This window comes from Peromyscus maniculatus, chromosome 4 (assembly GCF_049852395.1).
Source record: "Peromyscus maniculatus bairdii isolate BWxNUB_F1_BW_parent chromosome 4, HU_Pman_BW_mat_3.1, whole genome shotgun sequence".
Classification (NCBI taxonomy): domain Eukaryota; kingdom Metazoa; phylum Chordata; class Mammalia; order Rodentia; family Cricetidae; genus Peromyscus; species Peromyscus maniculatus.
Genome location: NC_134855.1, coordinates 122,134,954 through 122,162,401, shown reverse-complemented (window position 1 = coordinate 122,162,401; position 27,448 = coordinate 122,134,954). Strand labels below are relative to the sequence as shown.

The 27,448-nt window shown below is 46.1% G+C and overlaps 1 protein-coding gene across 7 annotated transcripts in view; it reads right to left on the bottom strand.

Annotated features, from left to right (window-relative positions):
* Nucleotides 1-27,448, bottom strand: part of Banf2 (BANF family member 2) — a 41,199-nt gene that overhangs the window by 3,697 nt on the left and 10,054 nt on the right. Inside the window, exons 2-4 of one of the 7 annotated variants that reach the window (XM_042276371.2) lie at nt 8,482-8,621; nt 7,765-7,855; nt 5,662-5,790 (exon numbers count right to left, since the gene is read on the bottom strand). In XM_042276371.2, coding sequence (XP_042132305.1) covers nt 5,662-5,790; nt 7,765-7,827 — 192 coding nt within the window. In that variant the 5' untranslated portion in view covers nt 7,828-7,855; nt 8,482-8,621. Of the gene's footprint in view, nt 1-5,661; nt 5,791-7,764; nt 7,865-8,481; nt 8,623-27,448 lie in introns of those variants that run through there. The other 6 variants (XM_042276373.2, XM_076570767.1, XM_042276372.2 and 3 more) reach the window with 6 other exon arrangements.

Below are 27,448 nucleotides of genomic sequence, written 5' to 3'. Positions count from 1 at the left end.
AGCCAGTGTCCTTGTTAAACTGCAGCGATTTGAATCTGCCTAGAGGCTGATCCCTGTAGCTGCCTGGGACCCTGCACACAGAACGTTTGTCCATAGACTCCTTTTAATGCTATGCTGTCTTGATACATTTACACTTGATTTCAGCCCAAGGACTGGGAAGTGATATAAGCCTTGATACATTTAAAAAGATCTCATCTTGTCATTCTGCATTGGGCTCTGCAAACCAGGTAGCTGGCCCTAGTCTGTACTCATTAAAATGCTGACCCTTCATCATGGCACCTGGCCTTGTCAGACTGAGATGGGCTGTCGTGGCTTTTCTTATTATCAAACTTCTAGCACATTCCCTTGCCCTTGATCAACAGTTCCCAAGCCCCCATACAGAGTGTACCTCCCATTGTTGCAAGACACTGCTGTCTGTGATTGTATGACTCTTCTAGTTTCCTTTCAACAAACATGCACGCTTTGGTCTTCAGTAGACGTATCCAGGGGTGCCCTTGCAAACCCAGTGTTTCTGAGTCTCTCCGAGCTTAAAGCACTGAGTCTTCAGTGTGAGTGCTCAGTCCATACAGGTCTGGCCCTCTTGCCTCTTCTCTGTGCTCCTGAGACGTGTCCATATTATTACATTATTCATTTATTTTTACAAATTCAACTTCCACTGGATCCCTTGTATTTTATCTCACCACACTACACAGAGTAACCTCCAAGCTTAAGTAACTGGTTCCTCGCAAGGTTCATATGTCAGGGTTAGGGTCCAATGCCAGCAGAGGACAGGAGAAACTGGGTTCCTCAGCAGTTCAGCCTTAAAACCTGGGGACATGAGGAAGGCAGCAACTGGCAGTCCCGGGGCCTCCTGGTCCTGAGCTCAGCCTTCCGGCCTCTCTTCACATTACAACAGAGGGTCTTTGGGATGAGACTGGCCCCCGGGGTCCCCCTTCAAGGACCCCGGGTTGGAAGAGGGTGGGTCCACAGATGCTCATGCTCGCAGTCTGACTTTATGTGTGTGTGGCAGTGGGTAGGGAGACAGAGCTCCAGCCTGGCTGTGGCAGGTCTGACACCATGTGCATGATGGATTTTTCCGCTTACATTATCCCTTTCCATCCAGCAGCTCTCCTGCCACTGTTAAATCTTGACCACTGCTGTCCAGGAGAAATAGTAAATGAGCCAGCCACATAAGTAATTTTAATCTTCTAGAGGCCACAGAAGGAATAAGGGGGAAGGAAAAAGACGAAATCCATTCCGACGATAGACTTTTTTTTCTTCCATATTTTCAAAATATTATTTCAGTATGTAATCGATAAAAAAAGTTATGAGATGTTTCACATTCTTTTTTAGGGGAAGGCTTTAGCATCAAAGAGCATGTTTGATGTTTTTAGCCCATCTCCATGCAGACAAGGGCTTAGCAGACATAGGGCCAGTGGCTACCATTTTGCATTTAGGTCCTCAGGCAAGAGTTGATTGCCCCAGTGATCCGCAAGTGCTGAGTAACTAGCCAGACCTGTCACATGTTTTGGCCTCTGAGCCCCTGAAGAGGTTCAGGTGAGTCAATAGTTAATGTTTTCTTCTTTAAAAAATATCTTGTGTGTGAGAGAAAGGAGGAAGAGAGAGCAAGCAAGTGTAGAGGGCGTGTGCATGGGCACTTATGTGCTACAGCAGCACACATATGTAGAGGTCAAAGGGCAACCTCAGGTGTCAATCATTGCCTTCCAGTTTGAGACAGTCTTGTTTGCCACTATGTGAGACAGAAGCCTCCTGTTTCTGCCTCCAAACTTGCTGTGTGCATATACTACAGACATATGCTACCACATCACGCTTTGCATGAGTTCAGGGGATCTTGCTCAGGCATGGCAAATAATTTACCCCTTCAGCCATCTCCCCGGCCCATGTTTTCTTTTTGAAGCCGGGCTTCGCTGTGTTGTCCAGGCTGGTCTGGAATTTATAGGCTGAAATAACTCTCTTGTCTCAATCTCCCGGGTCACTGAGCCTACAGGCATACACTCCTGTACCCTGTGAATAATCAATAGTTTTAAAGATCATGGTTTAACCATGAGGGGTAGACCAGTAGTCTGCCTGCTGTAGTCAAGGCTCTGGGGGTAGAGGAGGAGACACACGTCCTGTTTCTTCATGCCAGCCATCTGCTGAAGCGAAGGGAGCTCAGCACAGGGGCAGGGGAGAAGGTGCTAGAAGGTCTGGTGAGTGTTAGGGAAGATGTCTGCTCAATTCAGGCCACACCCCTAGAGAGGCGATAGATGTGTGGGGGCATCCTTGCTGGCTAATTAATGATTTCTTGTTCCCTGTGCATTCAGCAGCCTGGTGGCTCTGGAGAGAGCTGGTGCCCTAGTGAAGAGCCCAGGCAAGCAGGTGTGAGGGCAGCCCATGGAGCTGCATCCCGCTAGCCATTTAGCACAGGCACAAAAGGAGCTGGGAGAGCCACTGCCCCTGGGAAAATGCCAAGAATGTTTTGCAAACAAGTGTGACCCCTGAGGCAATATTTGTTCAGGGCAAAGATGAGAACTCAGCCTGGGGAGAGAAGAGGAAGAAAATGATGGCCGCACTTCAACAGAGGCTGGTAAAGACAGAGGTTGGGATGAGGCCCTGAAAGACCTCCTCCCTGTAGGTCCCCCATGGGCAGAAAATGAGTACCCCTTGGGCTGCATTTTCATTGACTAGTCCCGAGATCCCTGCCTTATGGAACCTTCTTATCTCAGATCTGTCATTCTGGCCGTGCCCACAGATCCATCAGCATCCTGATGCATTTGTTCACCTTGTAGGTGACACACCTGAGCATCCTCCTGGGTACTCTTATGGGCTCAGTCAGGGTCTGATGGGTCCCAGGTGCTGATGTGGAATATGACTATCAAATCTTTTTTTTTTTTTATAACTGCCAAATCTTAATCTAAGTCCCTTCCTGCTGGATATAAGTGCATGAATCTTGTGTTGTTTATGACAGTACAACCTGTGGCCATTCTCATTCCCACTGGGGATCTCACAGAGCCAACTCTCAAAGCCTCTGCACTGCATTTTTATTTTACTGGACTTTATTACTTTGTGTTGTGTTATATCTTAATGTGGTATTGGATGAGGACCCCAGATCCTCTCAGGTGCTGGGCAAGCACTACCACTGGGTCACACTGGTCATGCCTCCATTTGCACTGACCTTTAAAGGTCAAGAAACTCAAATCAAAGGACAATTACCAGCCCCCATCAGTGTCAGGAGTCAGTAGCTCTGGGAATGCTCAGGGCCCTGAGGGGAATGCTGGACACCGTGCTGGCCATGAGCATAAAGAGAGTTCTTGTCCATGTACTAAGACGCCCATAGGAACTCCCTAAAGTCCTATGCCAGAGTCAGGAACCTGAAACATGTCTATTTATTCACTCATTCCGTTATCTCTACCACATCTGTCTCTCTACCTATAGTCCTTACTTAGAGCAGAGTTCAGCAGGAGAAGGCAAGACTATACCACAAAACAAAGCAAAAGTTGGCAGGGAAAGAGGATGTTGTTTCACAGGGAGAGTTGGGGCTGCCCTTTGTCTTGGGTAATGGCTACCTGACCATGCATTTGTAGAAAGTCACAGAACTGCTGTGTGTAGTGGCATCTGTCTGTAACATACAGGAAAATCAGGTAGAAGAAGCGCAAGTTTGAAGCTAGCCTCGGCTACACAATGATGAGCAAGCCAGCCTGAATCCCCAAACCCTATCTCAAAAGAATAAACAGACAAAAGCCATAGAACTACGTGATTTAAAAGGGATAAAATCATTGCACACAATTATACATCGATAAGAATATTTTTTAAATGCTGAGCATAAAGGAACAACCCAGTTATGGAAACATGGTAGACAAGAGAACAATGGGCACCTTTGGGGATGGGATTCACTCTGCTTGGGAGGAGGTATAGGAAGCCATCTGGAAGGAAGTTGGGAGGTATCCAGTCCCTGGACCTAGGTGGTAGGTACATGGGTATATCTATCTATGTAAAAAATATACTGGGCCCTACACTTCATACTGTGTGTACTATACACAGTAGAGGAATGTGTTGCTTAATCTTCATTGTCAACATGTCTGGATTTGGAATCCCCTAGGAGACACACCTCTGAGCTTATCTGTAAAGTTGCTTTAAAAGAGAATGAACTGAATGCAGGACTATCCACCCTGAACATGAGTTGCATCATCCTATGGATGGAGGGCAAAGGAGGAAGCCAGATGAGCATGGGCATTCTCCTTCCTCTGCTTCCTGGTGACATTGCAGATCATGCCTTCTCCACCATAATGATTGTATGACTTTGAACTATGAGACAAAACAAGCTTTCCTTTGTGTTAGGTATTTGGTCACAACCAGGAGAAAAATAACTAATGTAAAAAAAATAATAATAAAAGGAAAAGAATGATCACCTCTTTAAAGAAAAAGCTATGTAATTTAAAAATTCTCCCTTAGTCAGAATGGCCTCCTTCATTTAGCTGCTTGGGAATGGTCCTCCCCGTTGATCAGAGAAGAAAGCATCAAGTCCCCTCAGCCATGTAGCTCACTCTGACAGTACCACGAAGTGGATATTCACTTGGCTGAGTAAGGGGGGTGAGATTCACAACACATAATAACAGGTACAGTGCAGCATGCCAGTCAGAAACCATGGGCCCAGATGTTAAGAGTTGGGTACAAAACAAGTATAATGTCAGTCACATATACACATGCAACAGTTCTGGGCCTTTAAATGTTTTTGTTATATTAGTGGAGGATAACTTGATCATTAATGGCATTGTCCTTGGAAGGGAACAATATAGCTCTCATAGGACCCTGATTAGTTCTTAAGAGAGCAATTTGTGTAAAAGGGGCATGAATGGGGCCTTGGGGATATAGCTTATGGCAAAGGACATGCTTAGCAAATGGAAGTCCCTAAATTCAATCCAAAGCACCAAAACAAAGGAATAAACAGAGCAGAATGGTCCTTTTGCACCCTCTGGCTTTCTATTTCACCCTATCATCTCCTCACACCAGCTCCTACCCATGATACCATGCTGTGATGTGGCTGGGAGGGTCCTCACCAGAGGCCAAACACATAATGTCACCCAATATCAGACTTTTAACCTCCAAAACTATGAGCTAAGTAGAAATCCTTTCTTTATCAAGTCCCCAGAGTCAAGTATTTTGTTATAGCAATGGAAAGTAGACTAATTCATTTCAATCCCAATGGCTATCCCTGAGGCCATTCTCAGGCTAGGAACGAATCTTAGAATAACTCTTACCTCCTCACCTAGGTGGAGCTCCCAGACTGCTGGCTCTCAACATGCCATTGTCATGCTGGTGCCCGGACAGAGACAGGCAAGAAGACCCTGCCCTGGAAGTGGAGAGTGCACCCACATCATCCATCCTGACAGCTCTGTCCCAGGTTTCTGTAGCAGGCCTGGCTCTGTCAAGTCCTGGGTGTTTGAGTACTGAGCTGACCCTGTCAGCCTTGGCTGCTCTGAACAGAAGCAATTCTATTTGCCATCATCTACAAGCCTTGGAGACTCCTAAGCACATGAGGTCGGTGGCGTGAAGTCCGTGGCATCCTGCCAAGAGTCAGCTTTTTTCTCTGATGGCCACTCACTGAGGCACATGGCAGGGGCTGCCATCTGGCTAGAGGAAGGCAGCTTAGAAAGAAGAGTTAGGGAAGAAAAAACAATGTACCTTGTTGAAACCTTTGGTGACCAAATTGATGGCAAGCTCCCGACTGACTCCGTCCACCCAGGCCACATCCTTCTCCCCAATGGGTTCAGAGAGGAAGGCTCTCAGCCTAGGAGACATGTGGTCCATCTGCTGCAACAGATACGGGAGGAGAAAGGGTTAGACGTCTGATTGCTCATACTACAGTGGACGTTGGGGAGGTCCCTCTGTCTAAGGGACGGAGGGCAACAGATGGCAGGCTGGAGCCTATCATTCCACATCTACTGGGGACTTTGAAATGCCAGGTGTGCTGTCCTGTGCTGGAGGCCTTTACACTTCCCTTCCTACCTGGATGGAGGAGAAGTGTGCTGATGGCTGTGGATGAGTTAGATCAGTGCAACTCCATGACAAGTGAAGGCGAGCTAAACGCTAAGAACTCTAAGCCCCTTTCCATCTCTTTCACCCAACACACCCACAGAAACAATTGTTGGGCTGGTAAGAGGACTCTGGGTAAAGGCACTGGCCACCAGCCTGATGACCTGAGTTTAATCTTCTAAACCAGTGTGTAGTGGTTAAGTTTTAAAGACCAACTTGCCACAATTTGGAGTCACCTGGGAAGAGAGTCTGGATGAGGGATTGCCTAGATTAGGCTAGCCCATGGGCATGTATGTCTAGAGGGGAATGTATCGTTCATTGACGTAGGAGGACCTGGCCCACTGTGGGTGGCTCTGTTCCCTAGGCAAAGGCTGCTGACCGGTGTAAAACAGAAGGAAGCTAGCTGAGCAGGCAGGTAGCATGAGTGCCGTCTTTTCTCTCTGCTCTGCTCTTGAATGTGGGCGAGGTATGACTAGCTGCCGAGTTCCTTCCTTGACATCCCCTCATGATGGCAACCTGGAATTGTAAGCTGAAATAAATCTTTTCCTCCCCAGGTTGCTTTTTGTCCATGATTTGCCACAGTAACAGAAATGAAGTAGTCTTCCGACTTCCTTACGCCTACCATAGCACATGTACCCACCACCACACTAATGATACATGTAAAAAAAATGTAAAGAAAATGTCATAAGGTAACAACGAACTGCTTTCGTTGGCTAACTAACCTGTCCTCTCTCTTAGCCACCTGATTTTTTTTTTTTTTTTGTCAGCCTTGTGTTTTAGCTTTTATCAAACTCTGTGATGGTTGGCAGATAAGGCATCATAAAGAGCCAAAGTCCAGGCTGAGGTTGGATGTGGTACAATCGAGGCAATCCCACTTCTTTATCAAGACTGCTGTCACAGCCCTTATCCTGAGCCCCTCCTGTGAGATGTCCACACAGAGGCTGGGAGTGGCACTCAGCGGTAAGACACTTGCCTGGTGGCCATGAGGCCCTGGGAGAGATCTCCAGAAGCTAAAGCAAACATTCGAAACCACCCACCAGCAAACAAACAAACAAACAAAAAAACAACTCCTCATGCTCTGGACTCTGTCACAGTTTGAAATGTCCCCCCACCAGCTCATATTTTGAACGAATGGTCCCCAGCTTGGGGTACTATTTTGAAGGCCGTGGAGCCTTTAGGAGGAAGGGCTTTGGCTGAAGAAACTAGGTCACAAAGGGTGGGGGCCTTTGAAGGTTAGACCCTCCACTGCTTCGGGCGTGTGTTCTCAGCTTTTTAGTCTGCTACAATGTGAGGATTCCTTGCCAGGCACTCCCACTACCAAGAGCGGCTCCCATCATGCTTTTCCAGCCTCAATGGACTGAAGTGTTTCTGAAACTGTGTCAGATATTGTTACACTCGCTCAAGAAGAGAAGAGTTACCTATGCCCCTGACTTCCTTCCTACCCAGCTTTATTCGACCCCAGCCATCAGCCAATCGAATGGGATCACCTGTATTCAGGTCAGCCCCACCCCTGTCCTTGCCTATATGTCTGTCTTCTCTGGACACACCCCACGGACACCAGTTCTGGACACCTTCTAATATAGTCAGATTAACACACGTGATAGAACACCTTGCCTGGCATTCACAACACCCTGGGTTAAACCCTCAAAGCTAGGGAATTTGGGGAATATGCATTGCCTCCCATCACGGCTCTGTCAGCACAAGGTCTATGTCTCAGCACAGCCAGTTTTCCAGTGGAGCAAAGATCACCACCTTCCTTGCTGCGCTGGGATGAACATCTCTTCTCAACCGATCCCACATTTGAGGCTTGTTCATTGCAGAATCCTTTTCTCGATGTCAATTTCTGTTTCAGCTTGTGATTTGAGGGGGGAAAAACCCGTTTTAAATGGCTCATACACACTATCAAAAAGTCTAAAAGTGGTTGGACATGTTTGGATCAACATAGCTCTCTTGACTCAGCCTTTGTTCATCAGCTCAAGTCTTAGCTTAAATTCTCCTCAGAGATAAGCTGGTTGCACTAGAGCCCACCATGACTTTTGTAAGCAGGACCCCCTTCCGAAAAGAAAACAGTTATTTTGCCCTACAAAGTCTTAACAAATGCTTTCTGTAGTCCATATTGTCATACCCGAGGCCCTATAATAGAAGTTCTGGCCTGACGTGCATGTACTTCCTCTAGGATGGCGAAGCTCTTGAGCTGCCTGGGTCCGGGGTGCTGGGTCAAAACCTGGGATGTTTACCATGTTGCTAGAAATGATTACCCAGCATCAGAACAGGGCAAGAGAACATCTACCACAGAAATCCTCAGTAGATCACGAGGACCCAAGGGCTGCTGTTGCCTCCTCATGGCCTTCTCTCCCCACCGCAGCCTGGTGCTTAGGGTACCTTGACTGACACATGGTAGACTCTTGACAACATAAACGTGTGATCAGATACATCCAACCTCTCCATTCCCGTCTCCACCCTCCTGACCTTTGTGCCAAGCAGTTCTCCTCTTGTAAGCCTCCTTGTCCTCCGGTTCGTTTTGGAACACCTTAAAGTTGAAAGCAAACTCTACGAGAAAAGATGGATCCGGAAGGCTCTAATTTTAGAGGTCTCTGTGTCTGTAGACCCTAGGAAGGAGAGAAGACAGGAGAGGCTGTGGAGGGTCCTCTCACACTGCTACTCAGATCTGTAGACGCGTGAACCCTAACCATGACTCGGAGGGCTTCAACCTCTTTTTATCTGTGTGTTGTTTCCTAATACAAAAGACTGCTTAGGGCCAGCATTAGCAGATGAACTCCTCAGCACCCTTGGATCTACAAGCTAATGGTTGGAATTAGTGGTCTGCTTCAGCGCAGGCCAGGCTCAGGATTTCTGAATGAGGAATAGCTTGGAAGTCCCACGGGCCACGCTAACTTTGCTGAGGGAAAATTCCACCTACTATCCACCTTAGCCATCTGGTAAGATAAACCTCCCCCACGATACCTAACAACAAATGGAAACTACAACAATGTTATCAGTGTGCCAGCCCCATCAAAGACCCGAACAATTTCTTGTGTTTGTTTTTCCCACAGCTGAACCCACTCAGCGCCTTGAAATACCTCCAAACACCTCTAAGGAGATGGCAGGAGCGTGTCTCCTCTCTAGGCCCACAGCAGGGATGGCAGTGAAAGGTCTTGGTGTTCTTTAGGATGACTTCAGTGGATCTTGCTCAGGTGAATTGGCTCCACAGAAGTAATTCTTTTTTGTGTGTTTGTTTGTTTTAAATGCCAGTGTAAAGCAGAGGTTTTATTTTATTTTATCAATTATTTATTTATTTAATGTGCATTGGTGTTTTGCCATGGGTGTCAGATTGTCTGGAGCTGGAATTAAAGAGAGTTGTGAGCTGCCATGTGGGAGCTGGGAATTGAACCTGGGTCCTCTGGAAGAGCGGTCAGTGCTCTAACCACTTGAGCCATCGCTCCAGCCCCCCACAGGAGTAATTCTTTTTTTTTTTTTTTTTTTTTGGGCGACTCTGGTGGGACTTGAACCTGCAAAGGAGTAATTCTTGATTGTCAAAATGGGAGGCCAGTGGGTAGGGGGACACTACTGGCATCTAATGGGCGAGTCCACAAACACTAGAAAACTTGCTCAGGACAGTCCCCACAATCTAGAATTATCTGGGATAGCCGTGAAAGCACAGACAGATGAAGAACCAATGGTAGGTGAGAGGAAGGCAGGCTGGGGTAGACTCGGGAGGTGGGGGTACAGCTTTGAGGGGTACTGGAAGAAAGAGGAGCTGTTTGGAAAGAGGAGACTCCAGTGGCTAGGGGGTTCTTTCAGAGATTTTAGGGAACCCCAGTCAATTCTCATATGGGTACTTTCCCTTTGTAAGCATGAACCTGGCCTTTAGGGGAGGAGAGAGAGAGGAAGAGAGAGCGAGCTAGAGAGAGAGAGAGAGAGAGAGAGAGAGAGAGAGAGAGAGAGAGAGAGAGAGAGAGAGAGAGAGAGCGCCCAGGTTCAGGTGTTACTCTACAGACCACCACACACATTTTACTTGAAGATGTAGATGAGAGTTGTTACTGGTTTGGACAAGTACTTGATTCTCCTATTACATAATGTAAAAGAGTCTGAAGGAACTACAGAAAACTAGGTGGGACCATGCTAAAAGGGCTAGAGTTCTGCTACAAAGTATCTACTAGAAGCTGTGAGGACTAGAGCTGCTGTAGGAAAGGCAGCTCAGCTGTTTGGACTGGGAGAACAGTTCTAAGCCATTCCTCCGTATTACTTTAATGACCTTTATATTATTACCAGGGGACAATAAATGCTATAAGATGGTTCTGTTATTTCTAATAATGATAATTGTTTGGTCCTAAGCCACTACACACGGTTTGATTGGGAATGTAATCAACCCAATCACTATGAAAGTGGTTGTTTGGAAATTCCTCAAAAATAAAAACAGAATTACCACATGACCCAAATATATCTACCACTCCTGGACAGAGACCTGAGGGAATCTAAGTCAGCAGGCCACAGAGACACCTGCTCACCCATGCTTACTCTAGCGCTATTCACAACAGCCAGGATACGGAACCAGCTTAGATGCTCACCAACAGATGAATACATAAAAAATGCTGTCTGTATACACAATGGGGTTTTATTCAGTCATTACGTCATTTGCTGTGGGAAAAAAGACACAACTGGGGATCATCCTGTTAAACAAAAAACCCAGATGCAGACAAATATTGCATGCATTCTCTCATGTGCAGAGTCAGATTGAAAAAAAAGTAGAGGGGGGACTATGTGAGAAAAAGAAGGGAACAGGAGGAGGGGGAGGAGGTGTCAGGGAGAATGTGATCAAAGTATGTTATATACATGTGTGAAAATGTCATAATGAAACACTGCTTTGTACATATTTTAAAAACGCATTGCTTTTAAAAAGGAAATCTTTGGCCCTAAATGTCAATAGTGATGAGGTTAGAGACCCCAGGCTATAAATAATAGAAAATATGGATTCAAACACTCTTAGACAGTAGATCCACTCCCAATCTCACATAACCAAAAAAAGCTTCTGATGACAGAGATTTGGGATTTTGTCAATTGGTGTCTCAATAGTCTCATCAGGAGCAGGTTTTCTGTCCTCTGGGTTCCAAGGTGCTGGCAGAATTTTCTCTGATCCCTTCTGCCCAAAGGAAGGTGGCTCCATTTCTCCTTGAGTGTTCCTAAAGGGACATCACCTTCCCTTAGTTTCAAGGCCTAGAATCAGACAACATGGCCACCTCCCTCCCCATCATGTCATTGTCCTAGAGAGAGATCATCACAGGGTGATGAGCTCAGTCTCCCTGAAGCTCAGCCAACGGCAGCTTCCTGATAGGAAGGACAGAAGAGAAAAGCAGATGCTTGAGAGTCAAACATCATCTTCTAATAGTCCAGCACAGGCAGGCTTCTTTCAAAGTCTGCGCAGGGACTACCTGGAGCCTTGTTGAAAACACCACAGGCATGGGATGGACCTTGGGGTCTGTGTTTGCAACAGGCTCCACAGAGGGACTAGGATTGCTGGTCTACAGGTCACACATTGAGCAAATCACCCCATGATGTTACACATTCCTTTTATGCTATGTATTACATAAAACTGCTGTCTTGGCCTGATGAGATGGTTCAAAGGGGGTAAAGGCAGTTACCGCCAAGCCTGATGACCTGAGTTCTTTCTACATGGGAAGAGGAAAGAACTGACTCTCATAAATTATCCTCTGGCCTCCACATGTGTTTTCATGACATGTATGCCCCAATCCCAATGAATGTAATAAAAAGTGTTTTTAAAATTGTCATTTAACCCTCTTTACATGTGTAGTTCAGAAGTGGTGAGTGTTTCCATGTTGATGTGCAACCCATCTCTGAACCTCTTCATTCTACAAACAGAGCCTTCATATCCATGAACAATGACTCCCCCATCCTCCCTTGCCTACACCCTGGCCTTCAATTGTTTACTCTCCATTCCCATGGATTGGCTGATCTAGACACCGTATACACATGGAATCTCACAGCATCCTTTTGTGAAGTTTTACTCAGCATAATGTCTTCAGGGTTAACCTATACTGTGGCTTGTACAAGAGGGGCCATCATTTTTAAGGATGGAAAATATTTGACCTCTGTGAGGATTGCTGGCATGAACATGAGAACGTAAGTGTACCTATGAAGTCCTGAATCTAGCTTTTTGGGGTACAGATAAAGAAGCAGAAACGCTGTGTTACATGGTGACCCAATTTCAATTTCTTTTTTTTTTTTTTTTTTTTTTTGGTTTTTCGAGACAGGGTTTCTCTGTGTAGCTTTGTGCCTTTCCTGGAACTTGCTTTGGAGACTAGGCTGGCCTCGAACTCACAAGATCCACCTGCCTCTGCCTCCCGAGTGCTGGGATTAAAGGCGCGCACCACCACCGCCCGGCCAATTTCAATTTTTTTAAAGCAATCATCATAGTTTTGCATTTGGCTTAAACTTGACTGCGCATTATACTCATGTGAAGATTTTTACAAATGACTTCTGTTTGATTTCCCTGCTAGGGAAGACCCTCCGATTACAGGTGTTCTCTCAGTGGCTGAATTCTGAACCACAAAGGACTAAGGGGGAGGACACACTGGCAAGGAATGACCTCAGTCAATTCTGGTTTGAGATACTCAGGAAGTCACCTCCTTAAATAATAAAGAAGTCAGTGTTTCCTCCTCCAGGTTTCAATTTATTTATCCTGGGATTTGGCTGGGCCTCCAAATCTTTCAAAAGCCCCTTAGTGGAAGCTGGGCATGGAAGCATGCACCTTTACTCCCAGCACTCAGGAGGCAGAGCTAGGGAGATATCCGTGAGTTTAGTCTACATAGAAAGTTCCAGGACAGCCAGGGCAACATAGTGAGACTCTGTTTCAAGTAAATACCACACTCCTCAAACAAACAACCAAACAGCATCACCACGACCACCACCAACAACAACACCTCCTTTATAAGTGTCTAAGATTTGAGAACCCCTACTTCCTTATTTTTCTCAGAAAGTTTGGGCTACTTTGCTAGAATGATGGGCTCCAGCTGGGTAGGATTTTGTGTAGGACTGATATGTTTGTGTCGCCATATGGTGACTCAGCCCAGCTCCAGGGCAGTGTCACCTCCAAATCACCAGGCACATCAGACCCTCATTAGCCACCAGTATGAAGACATTGATTCTCCCACCCCTCATTGCTCTGAACTCAGAGAACTGCAGAGCAGGCAGGCCTTGGGAATCACCTGCTCCATTTTCTTTCTTTTGAAATTCAAAAATATTTCTTTATTTCAAAAGAAAATTTATCTGGAATGTATTTATGTAGCGCAATCAAAGCAGAATTACTCTAGGATGTTCGGAATGAAGCAGGATCACTGAGACCTGGGAGTATCTCCCTAGCCACTGGTATTCCCCATATCCATCTCTGATCAAGCCTAAATCATCCCACCCATTGGGAAACCAGGGCTCAAGAACTGAGTTCATGTGATGGAGACCATGAAATTTTACTCAGCATAATGTCTTCAGGGTTCACCTATACTGTGGCTTGTACTAGAGGGGCCATCATTTTTAAAAATGGAAAATATTTGTGTCTGTTGTCTGTTGAACAGCCTAACTTTCTGTCTCCCAGCAGAGTATCCCCCTCTGGGGACATGCAGTAGTCCCTGGACTGCTCCAGTTGGGCACAAGATTGAATACTCGGCCACTAGATACCATCAGAGCAGCTGCAAATGCCTTGGCATAATCCTGCCAGGGAAGACCCTCCGATTACAGGTGTTCTCTCAGTGGCTGCATTCTGAACCACAAAGGACTGCTCAGGGAGGACACACTGGCAAGGAATGACCTCCGTCAATTCTGGTTTGAGATACTCAGCAAGTCTCCTGCTTAAATAAAGAATAAAGGAGTCAGTGGGATTTAATCACAATCCCCAAAGGAACTACCTCCCCTTGCAACTCCATACTATTTAAAGGTCATTTTCAAAGGCTACATAATAGGTCTTAAAGAAGAGACCATCACAAGCATTCACCCTGATAAGTAGAGTGAGATGAGGGGACTTCAGGAATGCCATGGAAATGCTTATCTGGGGTTTGGGCTGCAAGCTCCAGTTGGGACATTCTAGCAGGTGTGTCCACTCCTTGGCCCACAGGGCTGCATGTACTGAGGACAGCTATCAGTGTGGCTCAGGACCAAATTGCAGAATTTCTGAAAGCAATATAAGCTCTTCTTTTGTAATTTTTTTTTTTTTTTGCGGGGGAGGAGGGGGAGAGTGAAGGACTCGATTGTATGGTTTTGAGCATGAACTTTGTGACAACATGTATCACAAGGTCAAAAGGTTGGACCTGATGTAATAGGAATTCAAGATGGAACATCTCCCAGGAACTAGAAACAAAGTTTATATTCTCTGAGAATTGTATCAGATGACACAGAACTGTCACCCATTAGAACACAATTGTTTTCTTAAAATGTGAATTGGCAAAGAACAGTATTTCAAAGTACTTTATATAACCTATGATTTTAAGTGCATCTAATTACATTATGAAACCAAGCAGTATATATAAAACCATCTTGTCTACGTCCCTAAAAGTTTATATATCCAAATGGCTAAAAAATCATCGTCAAGAGGACTTACTTTTCAAAAGAGTGAGAGATTATTTTATTTTCATGTTTTTTGTTAGGCCCCCATGGTATTACCTAAAACGGGGACTGAAATATTAAATTTTAAACTTCCTCTTTGGCCTTGTGAGAGGGCAAGAGGAAGCGTTACAAGAAATATTATGGGGTTGTGGGTCCTGAAAGCATTAGGGATGCTAGCAGTTAGCTCAGTGGCAGTGGCAGAGTGCTTGACCAGTATGCAGGTAGTCCTGGGTTCAAGTCCCCTGTAGTGACCAAAAATGAAAGAATATTACTATAAATATTTTGTCCTATTAAATACTGTGGAGGGCTGGAGAGTTGGCTCAGTGGTTTAGAGTACTTGTTAGTCTTCCAGAGGACCTGGGCTCAATTCCTAGCACCCACAAGGCAGCTGACAACTATCTGTAACTCTAATCTCAGGAGATCTGGTGCCCTCTTCTGACCTCCACAAGCACCAGGCATGAATACGGTGCACGTCCATACAAGCAAAACACTCATACACATGAAATAAACATATCTAAATTTTTTTTAATGCTGTGCATTGTCGAGGCTGGGCCATCAACACTCCATCTTGAGAGGGGTGTGCATAAGATCCTGCCCTCCCTGAGGAGCCGCAGACAAGTTCACGGTTGCTGCGGGGAGGGGAGGTCGTATTCCTCAGAGGTATAGCCACTAGTATGTTGCTCTTACTGAAGTAAACAGTTCCCCCATCTTGCTCATGCAAGCAATGCTAATAAAATGCAGTGTGGGGGAAATAAGAAGGAATGCCAGGGGATTTGTGAGGAAGAATAATGGCTTGGGTGGGAGGGAGCAGAGCAGTGGGGAATTAAACAGTCTTAATGGAAGAATATTATCAAAATACTTTGTATATATGCTTGAAACTGTGAAGGAATAATGCAGAAATGCCGCAGAGTATACCAAGTATTTCTTATGGAGTTTAATGCCAAGAAAAAGTGTACCTTTCTAAGTAGGTGTATTCTATCCACGTTTATGACAAAAAGAATTTGCAAGTGCTCTGTTTCCTTTTTCATATAGGCCACTAGGAATTGGAGATCAGCCTGGTGACTGGGTACTGAAGGTAGCCCCGGTTAGCACCCCTCACCCTAGTGTTCTAGTTGCTTTTTTTTTTTTTTTTTTTTTTTTTTTGGTTCAATGACTTCATTTTCCATCCTCCTTGTAATTTAAAATTTAAAATCCACAAATCCACATATTCAGAGCACTCATGCTCACCTCTCCCTCTCCCCTTTTCCTTTTCCCTCCTCTTCTGTTTCTTGAGACTTTCCATACTAAACAGCCTGGGCTGACATCAAACTCTCCATCCTCCAGCCTGGGCTGACATCAAACTCTCCAGCCTCCTGCCTTAGTCTCTGAGTGCTGGGGTCACAACTATGCATTGCCATGCCCAGCTACATCTTTACTGAATGCAGTGTTACTATACTGCGGTCTCAAAGATTCAGGGCCTGATAGCTCAAGCCTGTCCATCCCAGCTACTCTGAAGACTGAGGCAGGGGGATAAAAAATTCAAGTCCCACAGAGCAGCTTAATAAGGTTTTTTACCTCAAAATAAAAAGGAGCTGGGAATGTAAGTCATAGAGTCCTTGCCTAGCTTACATGAGGCTCTGAGTTTACTCTCCAGAGAAGAGGGAGGGAGGGGAGGGAGGGGAGGGAGGGAGGGAGGGAGGGAGGGAGAAAGAGAGAGCTCGAAGATGTGAAGAATATGAAACCCTCCTAGGCAAGCATATTAGGGACAACCAATATCCAGCCTATGTGCACAGAACAGTGCAGGGCTTCTAGCCCCCAAGAAGAAGAGCATGGGAATGAGAGCCACAGGCTGCCCCTTGCACGGGTTTGCAGTGCGACAACAACAGGTAGATTGTACTGATGCAGGTGACCTGGACGGGGTGGACACACTCCCACACCCACTGCGCTGGAGTCTGAGGGAATGCTGTCTGCCGGTCACAGCGGCTTCCCGGAGCTCTATGCCCTTCTCACCACTCTTCAGTCTATGGCCTCTTCCTTCAAGTGGCGGGTCTCTCATGAAGGAAGGATAAAAAGAAGGGTGGTGTTTTGTTTCCTTTTGTCGCTGTGACAAAACACTCTGACCTAGAGTCACTTGGGGAAGGAAAGGGCTCCTTCGGCTGCCACTCCCAGGTCACACAGTGCACCATTGAAAGAAGTCAGAGCAGAAACTTAAGCAAGAACTCGAAAAAGAAACCACAGAGGGATGCTGCTTTCTGGCTTGGCTGCCAGCTTTCTTAGGCAGCCCAGGACCATCTTGCCCAGGAAAGTGGCTCCTCACACAGATGGCTGGGACCTTTTAGTCAATTAAAAGCAAGTCAATTAAAAATAACAATAGTCGGGCCGTGGTGGTGCACGCCTTTAATCCCAGCACTCGGGAGGCAGAGCCAGGCGGATCTCTGTGAGTTCGACGCCAGCCTGGGCTACCAAGTGAGCTCCAGGAAAGACGCAAAGCTACACAGAGAAACCCTGTCTCGAAAAAAAACCAAATAATAATAATAATAATAATAATAATAATAATAATAATAATAATAGTCAATTAAAAATAAGCAAGACAATTCCACACAGACATGCCCTCGGACCAACCTGATAAAGCCAGAAACTCCTTTTAGGTGATCCTAGGCTGTGCCCGTGAGCACAGGCTATGTACTGTTTCCTTGACGCTGGGGTCAGGGTCTGACTCTGAGGTGTTCAGAGTCGCAGGAGCCACGGCAAGGCTGCCCTCATACAACAGAAGGGAGCATCACGCTCATGGCCCTGGAGAGCTTCCAAAGGGCTGCGTTTTGTACAGTCAGCTCAGGAAGCATCTCCAAGGTGCACACAGCTCACCTCAGTGTCCCGAGGCTGGCTACTCAGGTCCCTCTCTCTGTGGGGTTTGCTTGGCTGGAGGATGTGAGCTTGCCAGCCACTAGTGGAGGCCCCACATGACAAGGAAAGCAATGAGAGGAGGAAAAGGACAGACCCCCTAGTACTGACTGGCGTGCTGGGTTTAGCCAGGCCTGAAGGCGTCTACCCTTGGACTTCTCAATTATCTTAGGGAAAATCCAAGTGCCACCCACTTTATTTTAGTGGGGAAGGCATTAGTTATAACAAAGGACCCTAAATAGTAGACCTTCGAAGTTCACTTACTAGCCCACTCATTCAATAGAGACCTGGGATGGGCATCACCAAGCCTTGGGAGCAGAGAAAGTCATTGTCAAAAACAGAGGTCATTTTTCCTGTCCTTACCCTTAGTTCCCAGTCCACAATGGAAAGCAAAATCTTTTATTTCCTCTGCTATTTTCTGGTTTGCATGTGATTCTTCTATTATAGATCTTTCTATTGACCAGTCTGCATGTGATGACCAAGTGAATTCAATGACCCCCCAGGGGTTCAGTGAGCATCATCCATACCCAAGAACTTGAATCTTTGAAAGACAGGGCCTCCAGCAGAGGTTTCTCCACAGGCCCACAGTAGGACACAGTGATCTAGGGGTAAGGATGACATCACCAAGGCCAAGGAAGGGCTCCCATCCTTGGGGAACTGGAAAGGGGACATGAGTGAGGGTCATGAACTTCAGACTCTGCTGTAAGGTATCTGTGTCTGAAGGTGACTGCTAACTCGCGCTGGAGTGGCCTGGCTGAAGAGAGGAGTCCTGAGTTTGGTTCAAGCTCTGCCCGTAGTCAGTTCACTAAGTGTGAGCCAATCATCTGTGCTTCATCAAACCAGAATGCTAGGCGTATTGGAACTCTGCACGCTGGATCCTTGCCACGGTGTGCCTCTCTGTTCATTTACAGTCTTCAGATGGCACAAAGCTCAAACAGGCTCTGTCCTACCAGTTCCAAGTCCAAATAGCTCTGAAAACCAGAGTGGTTTTTTTTTCTCCTTTTTTTTTTTTTTCTTTTTTTCATTTTTTGGCAAGGAGTATATACTTAGGAGCCAAACCTGGCTTGAATGGACATGAGGCTATTTATAGTCCTTATTATCCCATTTGGTGTGAGTATTCATACATTTCATCACAAGAATATTAATGGTTTTGTTTACAGGGTGCTAGGCCAGACTCTACTGGGAATGTCTGGGAGACACAGAATAGTCACCATATTATATTGCCTTCCTAATATTAAAAATGTCTGAACTCTTTAAAACTTCTACCCACCTCTCCAATGTTGAATAAGGTTCAACGAATCTCCACCAAGGCCAGTGTGTAGCCCAGACAACTGCCAAGGTTCTCAGGACACATTAATGGTCCCCAAAGCTTGTCTACACCCCATCTCATCCCATGACTAGAAGTCTCTCAGTACTTTCAGAATATCAGGTTGTACAGTTATGTACTAGATCAGATCACTTTAGTCAACAGTGGACATTATGTATGAACAGGACCCAGGTGCAGGAGTACAATGCAGCTGAAACTCCCTGTGGCCTAGAGATGTCATAGTCGTCCTATCACTTGGCACAATGTTTGCAGCATAAACCAACACACTGATGACTGTGTAGCACATGACTCAGGTGGTAAAGAGTATGCCATGCGTGTGCGAAGACTGGGTTTGGATGCCCAGCACCTGTGTGAAGAGGTCAGGTGTGGCGACACATACTTACAACGCCATCACCGGGAAGGCTGGAACAAGAAGTTCACTGGGGCCTCACTGGCCACCCACGATAGCCAATCAGTGAGCTCCAGGTTCAGGGAGAGACCGGTGTGGCAGATGTTTTTCTTACTACTGTGATAAAATACTTGAAAAGAAACAACCTTAGAAAAGAAGGGTTAGTTTTGGCTCACGGTTCAAGAGTGAAGTCTACCATGGTGACAGGAGCTTAAGGCAGCTGGTCACACTGTACCAGTGGGCAAGAAGCAGAGAGTGATGAATGTCCCCTGCTTGGTAGGCTCCCTTGTTCCTTCCTATTCAGTCTGAGATTCCAGCCCATGGAGTCGTGTTACCCATATTTAGGGTGGGTCTCCCACCTCAGTTAGCCCAGTGTAGAAAAATCTCTTGTGGATATACCCAGAGGTTTGTTTCCCCGGTGATTATAAATCTCATCAAGTTGGCAGTGTAGATTAATCATCATATTCTGCCTCAAAATTAAAGTGGAGAACCAGAAAGATGGCTCAGCAGGTAAAGACCTGATGGCATGAGCTTGGCGATCTGGATTTGATTCCCAGAACCCACATAAAGATAGAATGAGAGGATCAGCCCCAAAAGCTGCCCTCTGACCTCTACATGCATGCCATTTCACACACACACACACACACACACACACACACACACACACACACACATGCATGCCCTACTCATACATACCCAAAGCTCAGCATGTACAATTAATTATCACTTATGTGCAGTGCACAGGACTTGATAACAACAATAAGCCCGTTACTAGCCTTTGTATTTATGATATTGTACTTTTAATCATTATTTTTGCTTACAAAAATTTAGTGTGAAAAAGTATGCCATGGACTACAGCTTGGGTGTGGTTTGAGTGTCTCCCCAGGGACTGTAAGGATTGCTAGCTCCCTTCTCAGGAGGTGGCCTAATGGGTCACTGGCATATGCCCTCAGAAACTAGTTCTGACAGGACTTCTTGGTAGTTCTCTGGGAGTCTTGCTCTAAAAGTGTGAGTTTGGCTTCACCCAGCTCTTTCTTCTTGGATTATCTGATGATATTCCTTCCTGTGCCCTCCACTGTGTGCCATGCACAGGGGCACCACACTAAACCAAGGGCACTGTGATTTTTGGACTTTTCAGTTTCCAAATCTGTGAGCTTCTTTTCTTTTCTTTTCTTTTTTTTTTTTTTTTTTTTTTTTTTTTTTTTTGTGGGGAGGGGGATCTCGAGACAGGGTTTCTCCATGTAGTTTTGGTGCCTGTCCTGGATCTCGCTCTGTCGACCAGGCTGGCCTTGAACTCACAGAGATCCGCCTGGCTCTGCCTTCCGAGTGCTGGGATTAAAGGCTGCACCACTGTTACCTGGCTGTGAGCTTCACAAAACCCCTTCTTCTACCAACTTAGCTGCCTCAGGCATTTTGTGGCAGTAATTCAAAGGTTCACAGCTAACCTGAAAGTCTTACACAGCCATTCTCTGGATGGCGGTAGGAGGCCATGTCATGTGACTGACGAGACCTTTTAGGTGTGTCTAAGTATGCTCTCTGATGTTCACGCAGCCATGGACTCACCTCTTTCTCGGCACACCTCCCTAGCCTTAAGCAACCCATGTCTGTTACTTTTCAGCTTCTGTAAAATCCTGCCTAGGCTACAGTCCCTTTATTCTGGCTGTGACTGGTCCCAGTCATATTTTTCCTTCCTGAAAATATTCTCTTCCTTTTGGGGCCCCGTGCTCTACAAAGATAGATAGATAGATAGATAGATAGATAGATAGATAGATAGATAGATAGATAGATAGATAGATATAGAGGGATAGAGGGATGGATGGATGGATGGATGGATGGATGGATGGATAGATGGATAGATGGATGGATAGATAGATGGATGGATAGATAGATGGATGGATGGATAGATGGATGGATGGATGGATGGATGGATGGATGGATGGATGGATGGATGGATAGATGGATAGATGGATAGATGGATAGATGGATAGATGGATAGATGGATAGATAGATGGATGGATGGATAGATGGATAGATAGATAGATAGATAGATAGATAGATAGATAGATAGATAGATAGATAGATAGATAGATAGATAGATAGAGATGGATAGATAGATGAGCAGATTTCCTGAAGGCCGTGTGGAGAACAGATGAGGGTGGAGGTGCAGGTCAGGAGCAGAGCGCCCGTCTAACATCCAGTGTCATAAACTGTGGATTGTGACCCCATGTGAGATCACATCACTTGACGTAGTGGTCGTGCAAAGTGTGGCAAGGAGCCCAAATCAGACGTACCGCCAACCCGAGGTGCTCCTGCGAGTGTGCACTTCTGCTGCATCCCATGGTTCCTTGCAGCCGTGGATCTAAACACTCAGCACACACGGTGTGAGTGCACATGCCGACAACATGTGACACCAGCAAACACTGCCTGAAACAACGTGCGTGGCTCAGGCTTGGGACCCCTGTGAGCTGTGAATTCCAGTCTCCCTACTGTGTGCATGAAAACGTTGCTGCTCTGGTGTTTAATTGTGGAAACAAAGGCTTAATTTGTTCCTAGTCCTTCCTCAGCATGTAAGCACTACATTAGTGCATACTTGGATTGTACTGTAAGAGGATACTTTTTACTTCAATTTTTTTATATTTTTAAATTTAACTTTAAAATTTTTAGTTTTGAGCTGGGTAGTGGTGGCACATGGCTTTAATCTCAGCACTTGGAAGGCAGAGAGGCAGGTGGATCTCTGTGAATTCAAGGCCAGCCTGGTCTACACAGCTAGTTCCAGGACGGCCAGGGCTACACAGAGAAACCCTGTCTCAGAAATTTTGTTTTGTTTTTGAGAATTTCATACACATGAGTATAATATTTACATAACTTCTGTGCTTCTTGTATATAGTACTAACTGTGTTTAGAGCTGTCCACTTGGGAATGGATAACCTATCAGGGGCTGGTCCTTAGAGAAAGCAGATTCTCCGTCTCTTAGTAGCCAGTGATTGCTTAGAAGTAGCTCTTCATGTAGGAACTGGCCCTTGTAAGGTTTCCTCCATCCACATCGGCATATCGCCTGGCGTTGTTAACACACGGCCTCGTTTGGGTGACCGTAGTATTGAGATGTCAAGGATGCAGCCTCCCTGTCATACATAGAAGACTGTCTCCAGCATGTGCCCTGGTCCCCTGGCTCTTACAAACTTCCTTCCCCCTTGTCCTCCATTTCCCCTGATTTTCAGGTGTAGGTCATTGGTGTGGTAGTTGTGGATCTCTGTACTAGTCTCCATTGGTTACATAAAGAAGCTTCTTTGGTGAGGGATGAGAGCTGCACTTATCTGGGTAGAAGGATAAGCAGAACACAGCTGGAAATTACGTTAGTTTAGGAAAATGGCAGAGTAGGTTTTCCTCTGGGGCCTACGGCCTCCCTAGCTATGGGTATTTGGCTGGGTTCACAGTGGTAAGCATGAATTCCCTCCTACTGAGAGAGCCTCAAGTCCAACTGGGCAACTGTTGGTTACCCCAGGATAGAAGTGCCACTGTTGCCCTGTTGGGGTGATCGTGCCCGGCTGGTCATTGTTGTGGTTCACAGGCTTACAGCTTTTCTCTCTTGGCAGCTTACACAGCACCTTCTGATACTATGAGAGCCAGTCCTTACGGAGGAGACCACCAGGTCAGTTCCAACCGGATTTCTCCAAGACCTGTGTCCATAGTGTGTAATAGCTTCAGGAATAGGATCTCACTTTCAAGTTCTGGAAGGTAGCCAAGGGTGATGGCAATAGTCTATACTGTTCGGAAGGGGTTATTGTTCCACCCTGGCCAATAGTTCCTGCTGGCACTGGGGTTTGTGGTTCTTGGGGGAAGCATTGCCATCCCATATGATGCAACTCTGTATAGGAATATTTTAAGAATTGCTGTTTGAGTTGCTGAATTAACGTTCATACACATAAAACACTGGTCAATAAATTGTAGCTTGGGATTAGGACAGAATTTCCAACAATTTCTGAAATGGTCCTAAGCATACTTCTGCCATTTTGCACTACATATTTATGTGAAGTGTCGGTCTTAGCCTTGGTAATTATAATTAATATATAAAATCAAAATACGGGTCAACTTCGAGAAATGTTGATGTTCTACGTCCTGCAGAGTCAAATTCAATTAAGGCTCGATTCATGCTTTCTTTCGCCTTGGGGTGTATGTGTATGTGTACATGAATGTGATTTGTATGCATGCATGTGTGTACATCTATGTGTTTGCGTGAGTATCTCTGTGAGCATACCACAGCACACATACGGAGGTCAGAGGACAATCTGTAATGTCAATTCTCACTTTCCCCCTCTAGACAGGGCCTCTTGTTCTACCAGACTCCCCAGCCTATCTTGCTACAAGAGTGATAGCATTATACATGCCATTACACATGCATGTTACTGTGAGCAGCTTTTACATGGTTCTTGGGATCTGTACTCAGGTCCTCAGGCTTGCTGGAAAAGGTCTTTCTCCACTAAACCACCTCTTCAGCTAAGACTTAATGTAAAAATAAATGAGCACACCCAGCTTATTTGTATGCAAATTTGCTTTTTGTCTTTAATTGTAAAATTATATGGCTACCAAAGAATTGTTTTGAGATGAATTTATGATTCATTTTCAGCAAATGTTTGGTTTGCATACTTATTTTACATACTTACATATGTGCAGTCACATAAAAATTTCTTAAGCAGAAAGGGGTCAGGAGTGAAATGAGTTTAAGCCCTTCCTAGCATGCACAGGACCCTGGGTTTCATTCCCTGATGGCAAAACAAACCAGCAACAGTATTACTCCACTGTCTGTCACACAGCATTTACATTTGTACAAATGCACACTTTAATTCATTGTTCAATTTTTTTTTTTTTTGCTGCAATTTAATTCTACTGTCTCGATGCTTGCCTACTCCGGAAATATCATAAGTTGGTGGGAACAGGAAGGCTGAGGAGGAGATGCCAGCCTGCTGTCCAGGGAGCAGCATGTAAAGGCAACAGGTAAAGCCACAGAACACGTGGTGACATATAGATGAACAGAAATGGGCTGAGTTTAAATGTAAGAGCTAGTTAGTGGTAGGCCTGAGCTAATGGCTGAGCAGTTTAATAAATATGAGCTTCTGAGTGATTATTTTATAAGTGGTTGTGGGGTCTGTGGGGCTGGGCAGGACTAGAGAAAACTTCAGCTACAATAAATAGAATCATACAGTATTTGATTTTTTGTGTTTATTTCATCTAGTATAGTGTCATTAATGTTCATCCATGCTATCATATATGACAAAGATTTCTTTCCTTTTTGAGTCTGACTACTATTTCTCTATATGGATACACAATAGTACAACAGCCCCTTGGTTCAAGGCATCCTCCATCTCCATGATGCTGCAACCTACAGATACTCAAGTCTCCTCGATTCCTGGCTGTAGGATTTGCTGATGACCAATGTACAGCTTCCTGTATGCTTAGTTTAAGTAACCTCTAAGTAACTTATGGTACCTAAGAAAAAGGAATGCCATGTAATTGGTGTAGTGCAATATTGTTTAAGGAGCAATGACAGCAAAAATGTCCATATATGTTTAGTACACATGCAGTTTTTCTAAGGACCATTTCCTGATTTGAGGTTGACTGGACTTTGGGATATGGAAGCACTGGTATGGAGGGCTGAACATACTTTGTTGACCAGTCATGCATCACTGGACACTGTAGCCTCTTGGCTACTGGGAATAATGCTGCTGTGAGTGTAGGTGTACCAGAATAGGTGAGTTTTAAACCTCTTGATTTGTGGTTCCTTATTAGCTGATTCCTCCTTCCTCTGCCTTCAGTGCCAGAGAAGAGGAGGCAGTACTAGACAGAAAGGAAGACTAGGGACTGAGGAAGCAGGTCATGCTCAGGGGCTTGGCTTTCTATTTCGAGCACAAACCAGGAAGTAGCAGGCATGAAGTTCCCAGAGGGGTAGGTCTGGTTGTCGGGTGAGCTTGGGAACTATGCATGGAGTTAGGGACTGCCTCCATGGGCTTATGGGGGAAACGACCAGAGCAGAGCCATTTCCCAATGTTTTGGATGGTGGTACAGCAGGAACAGTGTCTAGGTAGAGAGTCTGTGGAGTCGCCCTTGGTGTTTTGCAGCAAACAGCCCGCATGTCCAGGATAGGACCCAGTGAGTGTGCTTCAAGGGCTGATAAATAAGCTGAAGCCCAGTGTCAGGGTGAAGGGGACTCCTGGGGGAGAAACATACACTAAGGGTAAGTGACCAAGCCACAAGCAGCAGCCATGAGTACATCAAGATGTCTCTACAGACTGGACGAAGTCAGACACCACAAGCCAGAAGAGTGACAGTGACAAGGATCAGGTCATCATCCTGCAGACCTCACAGGTGTTCACTCTCTCTCCACTGCCATCAGAGAACTAGCACCTGTTCCCATCTATGCCCTGACAGCCATATTGCTTTAGGACCACCAAGGGGAGCAGAGTTGTCTCCAAGGACATCAAATCTCCCAGTAGACTGGATAGAAGCAGACTTCGTATTCACATGCAAGGACATAGGAAACTCAGGCACAGTGGTAAGTGCTTCTGGGGCTGTGCCCGGGTCCCCTGCCCAGCCAGCAAACCATCTGAGGCTGCAGGTTCACAGCAAACCTCTCTGCTGTGGGAGGAGCGTTGCCTAGGAGACAAAGTCATCACACCTGGAGTCAGCTGGAAGGTTCCGAGGCCCAGCTCCCTGCCTTTGTGGCCTCTAGATAGATACAGAAGCGTAACGGCCCAGTCTCCCCTGGTCAAGATTGTGCTCTGGCATGCACCATGGGGCCAGGCAGGAATTGACTGTTCTGACATTAGATTACCCATTCTTCTCTCGTCCCTTCACTGCCCTCAGTGAGTGGAATCCCGATCCCCACTGCTCTGCTTCTAGGAAAGCCACCCAAGATGTAAAAGCTTCAAGGCCTAGGCTGTGTCTCCCTGGACCCCACAGGGTGGAGACGTCTAAGAAACAGCACAAGTAACCAGAAGAGAGTGACGATCTATCCCCTGGAGCCGAGGTCCAGGCAGTTGTAAACTGCCCCCAAGTAGGTGCTAGGAACCAACTCAGGTTCTCTGCAAGAGCAGCAAGTGCGCTTGACTGCCAAGTCATCCGGCCAGCCCCATAACTGCGCATCTTGTGCTTTTTAAATACATTTTTAAAATTAAAACAAGACTATATCCCTTTAAGTCCTCCATGTCCCCTCCATTAGCCGCCCCCCCATGCCTTTGCATGGCTACCCTACTTCAGTCACCATCAGATGGATGACCCCTTGTTTCTTTGACTATTGTAGCTCTGCTTCTCTTGCAGCCCTCCCACACAGCGCGAATCTCAGAAGCCCCTAGACCTGCCTCCGTTTCTGACTAAGGCAGCCAAGCTGCAGACCTCAGAAACCTCCCTCTGGGATTTTGCTCCTGGCTTGACCGTGAGTCTTCCTCCTCCCTCTTCTTCCTCTCCACAGACCAAGGAAGCCCGAAGTCCAAATCTTCTGGGGAATCTGGATGAAGGGTACACAGCTAGAGAGACCACGGAGGCAGAACAAGGTATGTCTCAAGTCGTCTGGGAGGCAAGCACTGTTTGGCTGTCAGCAAGTCCCTGCTCATCTGGAAAGGAGGCCTGGTGCCAGCTGGGCTCACTCCGGGAATAGAAACAGAGTAAAGACTGTGGGCAAGTGAGAGATGAGGAACCAAGTTGCACTGGCAAGTTCTGGGACCTACATGGATTGAGCAATCAAGGCATGTCTGCCTCTTCACAGCCTCTGCCACAACTGATTGATTGATTGATTGACTGATTGATGATTGATTGATTTAGAATAATGGAGGCCCAGAGCAGCAAAGAGAGTGTCCTGTTCAGTAAAAGAGGTGAGCTAAAAGTTCAGGGCTAGGGGAGCCCCAGAGACAGGTCTGGTCTCCAAGGCAGGGACTCAGAACCAGGGCATCCTTAGCAGATGCTGCCCAGTCCTGTTTCTCATCCTCCAGGACTCAAGAGTTCCCACAAAAGCCAATGCCGGTGGCTCTTTGCCCTGTGTCTGGGAGTATTACCCAGCCAGGGAGGGATGCCAGTGGCTAACAACTCCCATCCTCTCAGGTGGGACACCTCCCATCTCCCAAATGTCCACAGGTAGCACACTGCTCAGGGAAATAGCCTGCTTTGCAAGCACTAATCCATCCTGTCTCCCTTCCCCACTCTCCTATTGTGTGTCATGGATCCCATCCCAAATCAACTTCTCG